The sequence below is a fragment of the Crocuta crocuta genome, unplaced genomic scaffold, assembly GCF_008692635.1.
Source record: "Crocuta crocuta isolate KB4526 unplaced genomic scaffold, BGI_CrCroc_1.0 scaffold402, whole genome shotgun sequence".
Classification (NCBI taxonomy): Eukaryota; Metazoa; Chordata; class Mammalia; order Carnivora; family Hyaenidae; genus Crocuta; species Crocuta crocuta.
The window spans coordinates 1,444,442-1,459,672 of record NW_027529633.1 but is presented as its reverse complement, the minus strand read 5'-3'; the positions used below and the strand labels follow the sequence as shown (position 1 = coordinate 1,459,672).

Below are 15,231 nucleotides of genomic sequence, written 5' to 3'. Positions count from 1 at the left end.
GACTTGAAAGACACATTGGACCTGTTGGATCTGACAGATATATTTAGAACTCTACATCCTGAGGCCAAGGAATTTACTTTCTCCTCAAGTGCGCATGGCACATTCTCCAAGATAGATCACATACTGGGACATAAAGCAGCCCTCAATAAATATAAAATAATTGAGATCATACCATGCACACTGTCAGATCATAATGCTTTGAAAATCGAAATCAATCACAGGAAGAAGTCTGGAAAACCTCCAAAAACATGGAGGTTAAAGAACACCCTACTAAAGAATGAATGGGCCAATCAGGCAATTAGAGAAGAAATTTAAAAANTTCTCAAAAAGAAAAGAGAGAGCACCCAAATAGACAAAATTATGAATGAAAAGGGACTTATTACAACCAACCCCTCAGAAATACAAGCAATTATCAGGGAATACTATGAAAAATTATATGCCAACAAATTGGACAACTTAGAAGAAATGGACACATTCCTAAACACACACTCACTACCAAAATTCCAATGGGAAGATATAGGAAATCTGAACAGACCCATAGCTAGTGAAGAAATAAAACCAGTCATCAAAAATCTCCCAACAAATACAGCCCTGGACCTGATGGCTTCCCTGGGGAATTCTACCAGAGGTTTAAAACACAATTAATCCCAATTCTTCTCAAGCTATTACAAAAAATAGAAAGCGAAGGAAAATTTCCAGACTCATTTTATGAAGCCAGCATCACTCTGATTCCCAAGCCAGACAGAGATCCAACAAAAAAAGTGAACTACAGACCAAAATCTTTGATGAATACGGATGCAAAAGTCCTCAACAAAAACTTGCAAATCGAATCCAACAGCACATAAAAAGAATCATCCACCAAGATCAAGTGGGATTCATCCCTGGGTAACAAGGCTGATTCAACATTCACAAATCAATCAATGTGATCCATCACATCAAGAAAAGAAAAGATAAAAACCATATGATCCTGTCGATAGATGCAGAAAAAGCATCTGACAAAATACAGCATCCCTTCTTAATAAAGACTAGACAAAGTCGGGATAGAAGAAACCTACTTAAATATCATCAAAGACATCTATGAGAAGCCTTCAGCTAACATCCTCAATGGGGAAAAAACTGAGAGTTTTCCTCCGAGATCAGGAACATGACAGGGATGTCCACTCTCACCACTGTTGCTTAACATAGTGCTGGAAGTCCTAGCATTAGCCATCAGACAACAAAAGGAAATCAAAGGCATCAGAATTGGCAAAGAGGAAGTCAACTTTCACTCTTTGCAGATGACATGATACTCTACATAGAAAACCCGACAGACTCCACCAGAAGCCTACTAGAACTGATCCAAGAATTCAGCCAAGTTGCAGGGTACAAAATCAACAGAGAAATCGGTCGCATTTTTATACATCAATAATGAAGCAACAGAAAGAGAAATCAAGAAACTGATCCCATTCATAATTGCATAAAAAAACATAAAATACCTAGGAATAAACCTAACCCAGGGNTATCTATACCATGGAATACTACATGGCAATGAGAAACAATGAAATCTGGCCATGTGTAGCAACATGGATGGACCTTGAGGGTGTTATGCTTAGTGAAATAGTCAGGCAGAGAAGGACAAATATCATATGTTTGCACGTATAGGAGGATTAGAAGGAACTTATCGGAGGACCACAGGGGAGAAGAAGGGGGGAAACAGTGTAGGAAAGGGAGAGAGGCAAACCATGAAAGACTCTCGAATGCTGAGAACAGACTCAGGACTCATGGGTGTGGGGGAGGAGGGGGGAGATGGGCATGGCGGAGGGCACTTGTGGGGATGAGCACTGGGTGTTATATGGAAACCAACTTGACAATAAACTATTTGAAGAAAAAAAAAAGAATTTTTTGTCCTAAAAAATCATTGTCTACACTTGAAATAAAAAATATTTTCCTATTTTTTCCAGAAACTCATTTGATTTAGTTTTATATTTCACATACAATAAGATCAATCTCAAAATATTCATAATTCATTGTAATCTTATTTTTCCACATATTTATTAAGCTATTATGGCAGTATATATTGAAAAGATTTTTATTCCCCTTTGAACTGATATGACAATTGACCAGTGGCATTAAAGAAGATGGAGGAGGGACATCTGGGTGTCTCAGTAAGTTGAGATTCTGACTCTTGATTTTGGCTCAGGTCATTCTCTCACGGTTAATGAGTTCCAGTCCCTCACTGGGGTCCACAATGACAGTGCAGACCCTGCTTGAGATTCTTGTTCTACTCCTCCCCCACTCATGCAAACACACACACTCTCTCAAAAATAAATATATAAACATTAAAAAAAAAGAATGGGAACTAGGAAGCACCAAGAATCCTCCTTTCCCATTGACAATTGCACTGGTAGAATCTGCCTGGTATAACGATTTTTGAATTCTGGAGTCTACTGTAAGGGTTGTAACTTGCAGTAGAAATTTTGAATGGTAAATCATGGCTAATTTAGGTCAATTTCAGTTCTCAAAAGAGTAGCAAAACCCCCTCCCCCATCAGTCCAATGTACTTGTTTCTAGAGCAGTTTACATATGGCTTATGGGAAAGAGTTGGCAATGGGGACTATATACTCCAAATATTGGGGATCCGAGTTCTGATCACTGATTTCTACTTTTTTAAAGTTTAGTTCTTTATTTTAAGAGAAAGAATGAGAGACAGAGACAGAGAGACAGAGAGAGAGGGAGAGAATCTCAAGCAGCCAAGCAGGGTGCAGGGACCTGAGCTGAAATCAAGAGTCTGAAGCTTACCAGACTCAGCCACCCAGGCACCCCACTGATTCCTACTTCTGCTAGCAGAGGTGCAGAGAGAGACAAGCAAGCTACCATTGTTGCAATCTCCACTGGCTAAAGCAACTTCTTGGGGATTTAAAGAGCAAGAACCTTTCTTCCCCTTCATTTCTCTCTGTTAACTGTTTTGGGAGCCAGACACATAAGAAGTAAGATACTCAAAAGAAACTGTATATACAGGTATGGGGGAATTAGAAAGTCACAGTGCATACCTAGGGAAAGTCACAGACTCAGGCGAGATCTGAGAAGACTTCGAGTTGACACTTTAGGTTAATCCCTGGCATAGCGATGGCCTCAGAAGTTAAAGGCTAAGAATCAAACAAAAGCAGCAAACCCTGGGAAAGGGAAGAATTTTATTTCCAGAGTTACCGCATTGTAAGAATCAAATGTCCCGTTTTCAGCAACAGCAACAACAAAATTCACAAGGCGTACAAACAGGACAGTACTGTCCATTCGAAAGCTAGCACTCTTCACAAGGGTACATGGCACACTTTCCAGGATACAGCATGTGTCATGCTACAAATTAAGTCTCAGTAGATTTTAGAAGGCATATAGCACACAAAGTACCTTCTCTGACCATAAGAGGATAAAGTTAGAAGTCAGTAATGAAGGAAAAGTGAAAGTTCACAAATTCGTGGAAATTAAGACATTTTTAAGAAGCCAATGGGAAAAGGAGAAATCACAAGAGGAAATAGAACATATTTAGAGATGAATGAAAATGAAAATACAACATATCAAAACTTTGAGCTGCAGTGAAAGAAGTGCCAAAAAGGGAAACTTTAACTGCACAGTTTTACATTAAAAGAGATCTCCAACCAATAACCTAACCTAACCACTTAAGGAGAAAAGAAAAGAAAAGAAAAGAAAAGAAAAGAAAAGAAAAGAAAAGAAAAGAAAAGAAAAGAAAAGAAAAGAAAAGAACAAACTGAACAAAGCTAGCAGAAGGAAGGAAATAATGATTAGAACAGAGATACATAAAACAAAGAATAGAAAAACAATAGAGAAAAATCAATGAAATAAGAAGTTTGTTCTTTGAAAAGATTAACAAAGTCATAAATGTTTACCTACATTGGCTAAGAAAAAAAGAATTTTAAAGACTAAAAAAAATGACTAAAATCAGAACTAAAGGTGAGGACATTACTACCAACTAACAGAAATTTTAAAAAATTAAAAAGAGAACTAAGAATGAACTAGATAGTCTTGATGAAATGGACAAATTCCTAAGAACACAAAACCCACTCAGCCTGAATAATCAATAGAAAAACTGGACAGACTTAATACTAATAAAAAGACTAAATCACAATAAAAAACCTATCCACAAAGGATAATTTCACTACCAAACATTTAAAGGAGAACTAATACCAATTCTTCTCAAACTGCTTAAAAAATTAAAGAGGAGGGAAAACATCCTAACTCATTGTCTGAGGCCAGTATTTCTGGTTTCAGTACCCAAACCAGAAAGATTACATGAAAAGAAAGTTACAGACCCTTATGAGCATTAATGCAAAATCCTCAACAAAATACTAGCAAACTGAATTCAGCAACATATTAAAAATATTATATATCATGACTAAGTGGGATTTATTCCTGGAATGCAATGATCCAACACATCAAATTCAGTCATTGTAATATACCATATTAACAGAATGAAGGACACACACACACACACACACACACACACACACACACAATTATATCAATTGATGCAGACCAAAAAAAAAACATCTGGAAAATTCAACCCCTTTCAACACTCAAAAAACTAGGAATTGAAGAAAAGTATCTCAATATAATGAAGCCTATATACGAAAAACCTACAGGTAAGACTGGACTCAGAGGTGATGGACTTAAAACGTTATCTCCAATGTCAAAAGCAAAGCCAGGATGCCCACTTTCACCATCTCAATTAAACATAGCACTAGAGGTCTTAGCCAAAGAAATTAAATAGGAAAAATTATAAAAAATATATAAATTGGAAAGAAAAGAGTAAAATTATCTCTGCTCACAGATGACATGATCTTACATGCAGAAAACCTAAATTTTGCAGCTAAAGTTTCCCTTCTTGGCTGCTTTCACTGTAACTCAAAAGTTTTGATATATCATACTTTTCATTTTCACTCACATTTATGTATGTTCTACTTNCACACACACACACACACACACAATTATATCAATTGATGCAGACCAAAAAAAAAAACATCTGGAAAATTCAACCCCTTTCAACACTCAAAAAACTAGGAATTGAAGAAAAGTATCTCAATATAATGAAGCCTATATACGAAAAACCTACAGGTAAGACTGGACTCAGAGGTGATGGACTTAAAACGTTATCTCCAATGTCAAAAGCAAAGCCAGGATGCCCACTTTCACCATCTCAATTAAACATAGCACTAGAGGTCTTAGCCAAAGAAATTAAATAGGAAAAATTATAAAAAATATATAAATTGGAAAGAAAAGAGTAAAATTATCTCTGCTCACAGATGACATGATCTTACATGCAGAAAACCTAAATTTTGCAGCTAAAGTTTCCCTTCTTGGCTGCTTTCACTGTAACTCAAAAGTTTTGATATATCATACTTTTCATTTTCACTCACATTTATGTATGTTCTACTTTCCTTTGTGATTTCCCCTTTTACCATTGGGTGCCCAAAAATGTTTTATTTTCCACAAATTGTTAACTTTCACTTTTCCTTCTACTACTACTACTACTACTACTACTACTACTACTACTACTACTACACACACACCCATTAGATTAAAGAAAAAGTCAGCAAAGTAACAGTATACAAAGCGAACACACAAAAATCAGTTCAACAATGAAAAGAAAATTAAGAAAACAACTCCATTTACAATAGCATCAAAAAAATAAAATGGGTGAATTAACTAACCAAAAAAGGTTAAAGATATGCACTAAAAATCCCAATTCATCACTGAAAGAAAATAAAGATGTAAATAAATGAAAAGACATCCTGTGTAACATGGGTTAGAAGGCTCAATATTGTTAAAATGTCATTGTTATCCAAAGCTACCTGCTCAGTCAATGCTATCCTCATCAAAACCCCAATGTCAATTTTTATGGGAATAGAAAAATCCATCCTAAGATTTATATAGAATCTCAGGGAACTCTATGTAGTCAAAACATTCTTGCGAAGGGACAAAGCTGGATGGTACACGCTTCCTGATTTCAACATTTACCACAAACCTAAGGTAATCAAAAGAGTATGGTGCCTACATACAAACAGACATGTAGACCAATGCTATAGAATAGAGTGCCCTGAAATAAACCCTTACATACATGGTCAAACCAGTTTTGACAAGGGTACCAAGATATAATGGTGTAGGAAAGCTGGATACTCACCTGCAAAAAAATGAAGTTGGACCCTTAACTAAAATTACATGCAAAAATTAATTCAAAATAAATCAATGTACATGATGTACACATTAGAATTGAAACTAGGAACTCTTAGAAGAACATGTAGGTGAAAATATTCACCGCATTGGATCTGGCAATGATTTCATAGCTATCACACCAAATGTACAGCCAAGAAAAGAAAAATAGATAAACTTCATCAAAATTAAGAACTATGCATCAAAGGAAACAACAGAGTAAAAAGCAGCCCACAGGTGGGGAGAGAATATTTGCAAATTACGTGCCTGCTAAGAGATTGAACAAAAAAATGCTACAGAATTTCCATCTCATCCAGCAATTCTACTTCTGAGAATATATACAAAAGAATTAAAAACAGTGACTCAGATACTTGTGTTCCCATGTTCATAGTTACCTTATTCGCAAAGGCCAAAAGGTGGAAGCAACCCAAATGTACACTGTTGGGTAGATGAATAAACAAGATAAACAAAATGTGTGATATCCATGAAATAGAATATTACACAGTCTTATTAGGAAGGAAATTCTGACACAGGCTACAACATGGATGAACCCTGAAGACGTTATACTAAATGAAATCAACCAGGCACAAACGGCTGAATATTGTGTGATTCCACTTATATTAGTCAAGGCATAGAAACAGAAATAGAATAGAGGTTACCAGAGGCTGAAGAGAGAGGGACTGGGAAATAATTAATGGACACAGAGTTTTAGTATGAGAGGATGAAAATTCTCCATATGGATAGTAGTGATAGGTTCACAGCAATGTGTATATGCTCAATGCCACTGAACTGTACCCTCAAAAATGGTTAAAATGATAAATTTTATGTTATGTGTAGTTTGCTACAATAAATAAAAGCATTTGGCCATATAAGCATGGGTCTGTTTCTGGACTCTATAATGTTCCATTGATTCATATACTTGTACTTGTGACAATATTGCATTGCATTCATTATTGCAATCTTATAGTAAGTTCTGAAATTGGAAAATATAAACACTCCAACTTTGCTCTCTTTATTCAAGATTGTTTGGGGTATACTGGAACCCTTGCATTTCCATGTAGATCTTAGCAACAGCTTGTCATGGTCTACAAAAACATTTTGGGGATTTTGATTGATATTGAGTGTTTAAGAAGATATGAAAATTTAACAATATTTAGTGTTTAACTCACAATCATGTTACATTTCTCCATTCGCTTGTTCATTTTCATTTCATTTATCACAGTTTTGTAGTTTTGTACATATTTTGTTAAGTTTACTATCCTTTTGATATATTGTAGATTCCATTTTTATTTTGTTTGTTGCAAATCATGGAAATATAATTAACTTTGGACATAGTCCTTATTTCCAGAAACCTTGATGAATTTGTATGTTACTCTATTTTTGTATGTTTCTTAGAGTTTTCTACATACACCATCCTGGCATCTAAAGTGATGCTGTCTTAGCTCCTTTTTTCAACTGTTATGCCATTTATATCCATTTCCTGACTTACTGTACAACCAAATATTGCATAAAAATGAGGCAAGTAATGATCTGTGACTTGCTTACAACCTCGGAGAGTATCTTTAATGTTTACAACAAAGTTAGTAAGGAGTGTTCATTAGAGGATTATTAGATTAAGAGAGTTCCATCCTCTCCAGACTTTCCTGTAAGTGTTTCTTATACATGACTGCCAAATCCTGTCAATTTTTTTTGCATTTGTTGATATCATCATAGAATATTTCTCCTCCATTCTATCAAGTTCTTCCCAATAGCCTTTCAAAAGGGAGATTAGGTTTATGTATATTAGGTATTTTGATTGAATAGCTTAAAATCAATATTATTATTTCAATGTTGATAGTCTGGATTTTACCAAGTACAGCATTTTATTCTTCTAGGACTTGTGTAACATATTCATTCCAGAGAGTTATATTGCAAATAATATTGCTTCACTGAAAAGAGAAAGACAGAGACAGAGGAGGAGAAGGAGAAGGAGAGGGAATGGGAGGGGGAGAAGGAAGGAAGGAAGGAAAGAAGGGAGGAAGGAAGGAAGGAAGGAAGGAAGGAAGNCATGACTGCCAAATCCTGTCAATTTTTTTTGCATTTGTTGATATCATCATAGAATATTTCTCCTCCATTCTATCAAGTTCTTCCCAATAGCCTTTCAAAAGGGAGATTAGGTTTATGTATATTAGGTATTTTGATTGAATAGCTTAAAATCAATATTATTATTTCAATGTTGATAGTCTGGATTTTACCAAGTACAGCATTTTATTCTTCTAGGACTTGTGTAACATATTCATTCCAGAGAGTTATATTGCAAATAATATTGCTTCACTGAAAAGAGAAAGACAGAGACAGAGGAGGAGAAGGAGAAGGAGAGGGAATGGGAGGGGGAGAAGGAAGGAAGGAAGGAAAGAAGGGAGGAAGGAAGGAAGGAAGGAAGGAAGGAAGGAAGGAAGGAAGGAAGGAAGGAAGGAAGGAAGGAAAGAAGAGAGAAGGGAGGGAGGAAGGAAGGAAGAGAGGGAGGGAAGGAAGAAGGAAAAAAGGAAAGAAAGAAAGAAAGAAAGAAAAGAGGGAAGGAAGGAGGGAAGGAAGGAAAGAAGGAAAGAAGGAAGGAAGGAAGGAAGGAAGGAGTAGACTATTGACTGCTATTGTTTAATTAACTAAAAGGAAGAAAGGACACCCCATGGGAACAATTTAATCAGTTTTGACAGCCAGACCAATGATTCAGGATGATTTAAATGGTCTGTGACAAAAGAATAGTTAACAGTCTGCAAAATGTCCATTATCTTTAGTTAGCAAAGGCCTATTGATTTATAGGACCTGGTGTGACTCCCAGAGGATTTTGGTGAGAAGCGAGATAGAAACTCAAGTTCAGCATTATTCACCACCAGCAAAACACTCCAAGGTAAGTCTGTTAATAAGCTACAAATTAAATCTTTGTGCTAAATAGCTAAAGATGTCTGGGGAATCAGGAAGCCAACTGTTATTTGCTATAATTTTCTACCAAGATCATATATGGCAACACTGTTAAAATAATGTCTTTGATGTTATTACATAATAAATGATAAACTCTAATAAAAGTTGTCCTCTTTAATGCTAAAATTGTTTTGTGAAGTATAATCTGACTTCATTTAAGGATGTTTTCCACAGCTATACCTCAGCACCAGTCAGCTGACCAGTGGGTCTCAAGTGATCATTTATGGCTCTTTCTGAGGCTGGATTAGCTGCAAGGTAATGTGCCAACCAGCCACGGCATTAGAGGGACCTTGCCATGACCCTTAGGTATAAAACTTTTTAGGGAGGTTCATAGAATCATTCATGTACATTCCCCCAGGGAAAAGCATTGACGTTGAGTCCAGTGACTGCCACCTAAAGCCTTATGCTTCCCAGTTGTGAAGAATTGGGCTCTACCTTTGCACCCCCTCCAAAGTTCAATGAGATGCATCCATCAGGGTAGGAAATAATGTAAGATCAGGGTCAGAAAAACTGCCCTGCACTGTTCTCAGACAGTACTCTGTGTGAAAGCTGGAATGCACCTTCTCAAGATCAGATAATACGAGTGTCCCTGCAGTCCCCTTACAACAGCCAGGAGTCCCTGAGGTGCCATAATGTGGAGGGATGGGTCTTAACGTCTAGCTGTGGACCCACGTTTGGTACTTCAAAGAGGACAGTGCTCACTTAATAATGTAAATAAAGACAACATGCAGAGGATTGACTAGGCTCTGAGGGTAAAAGACAATATATTATAAATTTTCTGGGAATAAACATTTTTATTAACAAAACAAACTTAAAAAAAAAAAAAACAACTTTAACAGAAGGAAAAGCTACTTACACCAGAATAGAAAGGCTCACCAGACACACATATCACATCTTGTTCCTGGATCATCAAAATATCTTTGGCTAGGTGCAGCCGGACTTTGAAAGGCTCCTGATTACCATCCTGCAGCAAACAAATCCCTGTCTTTGTCTTCAGGCAAGAAAAGAACAAACAGACAAAATAAATTATATTTAGTTTATAGAATATAATTTTGTGGCCTATTCACAGCAAAACATGATGAATAGCATTGGAGAGCTAAGGAAAATGCACTCTGATGAATCTGGAATTTAATACTTAATGTGGGTGTAGACAAGATTAACCACTTCAAGTGAGGTAACCTCAGGTAATGGAAACTATGTCAGAAAATCCGCGTAAGATGAAAACAATGAGAGTATAGTTTATCAACTATATTTGAAAAATAATGAGTTTTGTTTAATACTTATAATCTAAATATAAAATTTTGGTAACAGATTTATTGAGATACAATAAACATACTTATAATTCAACACATTAAGATGCACAAATCAATGTTTTTTAGTACATTCAACGTTGTGCAGGCATCATTATAATTAATTTTAGAACATTTCATCACTCAGAAAGGAAACCTATTATGCCCATCACCCCATCTCCTGCCCTAGCCCTAGGCGACCACTAACCTGCATTCAGTCTGTCATGAAATTTTAAACCTGAAACCATACCTACTTAACATCTTTTCAAACCTCCATGATTTCATCATTCCTAGTCACCAAACACAAAGACACACATACTTACACCCATATACACACCCACTCACAATACACGTTTACACACATGCATGCACATATACACAGTACAGGTAAAGAAATGAGGTAAAGATGTGAGGTGAGCTGTCTAAATTAATACAGTTAATTAAAATGGTGTGAGGCTTAAGACTCGAGATTCGCGATTGTCAGTCCACTGATTTGTTTCAGATTGTTTCGCGGAATTGTAAAAACAGCCTGTGAAGATACTGAACTTACACTACATAGCTTTGCACCAGCACCTCAGTAATCATAGAAGAAGGCTATGAATCCCGTCACTCCTGAAGCATGTCAGGGCATAACGTTCACCCAAAGCAACAGAAATACGCCCCCTAGCAAGCGTGAGTAAGGTTCTTATTTGTCAGAAATACAAAAGGAAATTCTTCTGAGACAGAAAATAATCGCCGGCTGTTATGCTGAACCAAAAAGTCAACAGGAACAGTCAAAGGAATTGCTCCTTTGGCAATTACATTTTCATTTAATAATTATTGAGTCATTCTTAATTTGGATAAATGGGTAAGTACATAGAAAGACATATTTATCCTTGGTATTTAATGAGCACCAAATCTCAGGCAGTAATACCAGGCTTTCTCTTGGAATATAAATTTACATGTGGATCTCCAGGAGTCTGTTTCTTTAAAAGGATCTTTCATAATGTAAATGAAAATATACTTAGATACTGTGAGGTCTAAAGATGATGGTTTCTGTAAACTGCTTTATTCCATGTGCTAATACATACCATTGTACCGTCTGTCAGTATGGCCTTATATTAGTCTGTAATTATTTTGTAAGGGTTATGATATCTTTTAAGGAAAAACAAGTTTTTTCCAGGAGCGAGGATGACGTGCTTTTCTCCTTTATGAGACTGGTGCACAGCAGGCACTCACTAAATTGTGTCGATTAATCTATTCTAGAGCATAACTCAAGTGGATTTGTCTAGAGGACAAAAATATTTCAGCAAAAGCAAATTATATTTTCCTTAATATAGAACATAATTTTCTACATTTTTCACAGAGAAAAGTCTTTCATGCTTACAATGTGATCTTGGCTAGGAGCCAACATCAGGACTCTCTGAGGTGGTGTGGGGAAGAGGAGGGTATAAAATAATATCAAAGCCAAGTGAACATAATAGAGCACATTTGCTGATTTTTTAATGTATGGTACATTTGGGCCAATTTTCTCCCCAAAGTGTAATGGACTAGCTGGACATCACAAATAATGCTCTGTCTCAATGTGAGGGTGAAAGAGGGGTTTTCCCTGAGAGTGCATCCATACATTATTGTTACACATCAAAGTGATATCAAAGATGATCCAGGGAACATGTGAGGGACAAAAACACAGCTATGGTACTTCTCTCCTTACATCTGATGTGGTCAAAGCTCTGTCCACTCAAATAATGTATAAAATGTCCCCTAATTACTAGATACTTGTCTGCAAAACAAAATACTGACTTTGAGCTCACATTTGGGTCCTGAGAAGACGCAATGAAAGAAAATAAAGAATGAAGTAACTTTTGTTAGAATGTATACACACACACACACACACACACACACACCGATAAATAGCTGTTGGGAGAAAACAGAAAAGAAGTACTCATAAAGCCTACAACAAATTCAACTTAAAATACATTGTCTAGGGGTAAGAGATGCTAAAAATATCTTATTATAAAAACTCAGCTGTGTGCATGCAAATATATTTGAAATTCCATACATACATCAGTCTTGCAAATATTTTGTAACAGTGAATCAGACGTGAACCAGACAATAGTCTCTGACCTCAGAGTATTCTTATTTACAAACAAACATGCATATATCCATAAGATGCAATGTGGTATCTGATATGGGATCAACATGGAGAAAAGAATGAAATATTCTTGAGGAAGGGAGGTGTTAAAGAAAACTTTGCATAAAGAAAAAATGTATGGTTTGTCTTAAAAAATAAGGAAATAATAATTAGAGGAGGTGGAAGTTATTGTATTCAAGAAGGAAGAATGAGTAAAGATATGAAAATATGAGATTGAATAGTTGACATGATAAAAGAAGAAGAGAGGAGCATGAAAAATGTATCCCCGATGCTAAGTCTAATGATCCAGTGGAGGGAGGAATGGGAGAGGTGCCATGTGAAGAGGAGGGTCAAGGCCCTGGTGTGATGTCCCAGGGGTTAAAGGTATTGGAGATGCTCTAGAGAAATCTGAACAGTGATTTATGCTTTATAAGTATATTTCTTATAGCAGAATAGGAGGTGGATAGGAATTGGGAGTTACAGCATAGTTTTTGTTGTCAGAAGTATAAACGTGGAGCAGAAAATATTGAGGACTGGTAAACACCTGCATTAGAATTAGAGGTGGTACAGTAGACTAAAAAGTGGGTAAAATCCATTGCAGGCCACTCTTCTGATTCAGAACAACACTGTTGGATTGGTACAATCTCTAGTGAAATGTGGTCACGTGTTTATTCATTGTTTAATAGCCACTTCCATAGCGCTTACTGTGTGCCCAGAAATATTATTTCATTTGAAATATTTCATTTGAATCTCCTAACAACCCAGTGCAACTGCTTTCATAGAGAGAAAAAGTACAGAGGAGCAGAGATGAATGGAAGGCAGGGTTTGAACCCAGACTGCTCGACTCCAGATGCAGTGCTCTTAGCTACTTGCTCTGGTTTCCTTCATGCAGAGATCATTTGAGGGATGCCTCCCTGATCCTCCTGTATACATAAGTGTCTCTCACAAGGAGGTAGCAAAAGGGCTCTTGGTGACCAAAGGGTCACCAAGAATTTCCTTGGGAATGCAAAGTGTTCTGAGAAGGACATCATCTTGAGCCAGCTGTTCTTCCTGTATCAAAGCAATGATGGGAAGTAGGGGGGGGGTGTTAAGTGAGCGAGACCACTCTGAACTGCTGATTTTCCCACCAAAGACAAACTATTGAGGATGCATAGGACATTGTCTGATATTGAGAAGAGGCTTGATCTGAATGGTCTCATCCCCAATGGATTGCTTCGGGGTTAAGAATAAGAACCAGGACTGTGAGAGCGACCTCCGTTGCATCACAACCTAAGAGAATCCGGCCACAGTCTACATCTCTGCACCCAGATGGTTGAAAAATAAAAAAAATCACCTAGATCATTATTGGCTGCACATTTTAGTATAAACTGAAGACCTGCATTCATCTTCTATTTGTTTATTAACATCACCATCATTGGTCTTCAAACTGTGTGGACCGTGTATACATTGCCCATGAGTGAAGAAATGTATGGGCTCTATAGACATGTACAGTATATTATATAAATTGTAAAACATGCATAAAACTTGAAATTATAAAGGGATGATTCATAAAAAATGATGTAAATTCAAATTTTGTTTTCCTGTGCCTGATGGATGATACAATATTGCAGAGGGATTTTACAAAATCCACTTTGTTTGCTTAGAGGAATACTAAAAGGCCATCCCTCTTAATTATTTAACAGGAATACTTTTTAAAAATCTAGACATTGACTTCCTTTCTGTAAATCAATGAAATGTGTTTATGAATTTACATGGATTTACTCTGTTTTAAGCAAAAATACTTCACATTTAAACTTATGAAGAATTTATGTTTGGCTTAAACCTACTACCTTGGAACTTTAAAAAATGGACTATAATTACTTTGACACTTAAAAGTTAAGGCCTCTTTAATTTAGGCTCTAGACATTAAAAGAACACAACATACATTTTCATGAAATATTAAAATGTATGTTCCTTTAATCTAGAAACATAAAATTTGTGGGGCTCCTGGGTGGCTCAGTCAGTTAAGTAGCCAACTCTTGATTTCGACTCAGGTCACGACCTCCCAGTTCTTGAGATTGAGCCCTGCACTGAGTTCTGTGCTGACAGTGTAGAGCCTGCTTGGGATTCTCAGAAGTAGTTTCTCTCCTCTCTCTCTCTCTCTCTCTCTCTCTGTCTCTCCATAAACAAATAAATAAATAAACATTTAAAAAATAGAAATAAAAAATTTGCAATATTTTGGTTGTCAAATATAACTTAATTTGTTCTGTGAACTTATAGCTTTAAGTGATGTGTAGTTGCTTATACTCTACCATATCATAGCAACATGGCAGGAAATGCCATTGGATGCAATATGCCTCCAACTGCATTTGTCCTGCTTTCTAGGATCACTTACAATCATGGCCTTCTCTGTGGCTAAATTCTACCATTTGTCAAGCACTAGTACAAGACTCACTTTGCCTTGAGGCTTTCTAAGACTACCCATCCAAAGACAAGTGCTTTCTTTTCTGAACTCAGGGTTTTCGTTGAATAAATATATTTGCCTAACAATTCACCAGAATTCTATCATCATGTAGAATTCAATAACATTTCATTCTATATCACAGTATTCATCATATATTTTGTTATCATGAGAAGATCTTAATAATAAGTTATTACTATTTTTATAATTAAGGATTATTAATATGTAGA

The 15,231-nt window shown here is 36.3% G+C and overlaps 1 protein-coding gene across 2 annotated transcripts in view; it reads right to left on the bottom strand.

Annotated features, from left to right (window-relative positions):
* Positions 1-15,231, bottom strand: part of SNTG1 (syntrophin gamma 1) — a 319,485-nt gene that overhangs the window by 301,701 nt on the left and 2,553 nt on the right. For both annotated transcript variants that reach the window (XM_077762285.1, XM_077762287.1), the window contains exon 2: positions 10,016-10,150. In XM_077762285.1, the coding sequence (XP_077618411.1) occupies positions 10,016-10,150 (135 nt within the window). The remainder of the gene's footprint in view (positions 1-10,015; positions 10,151-15,231) is intronic.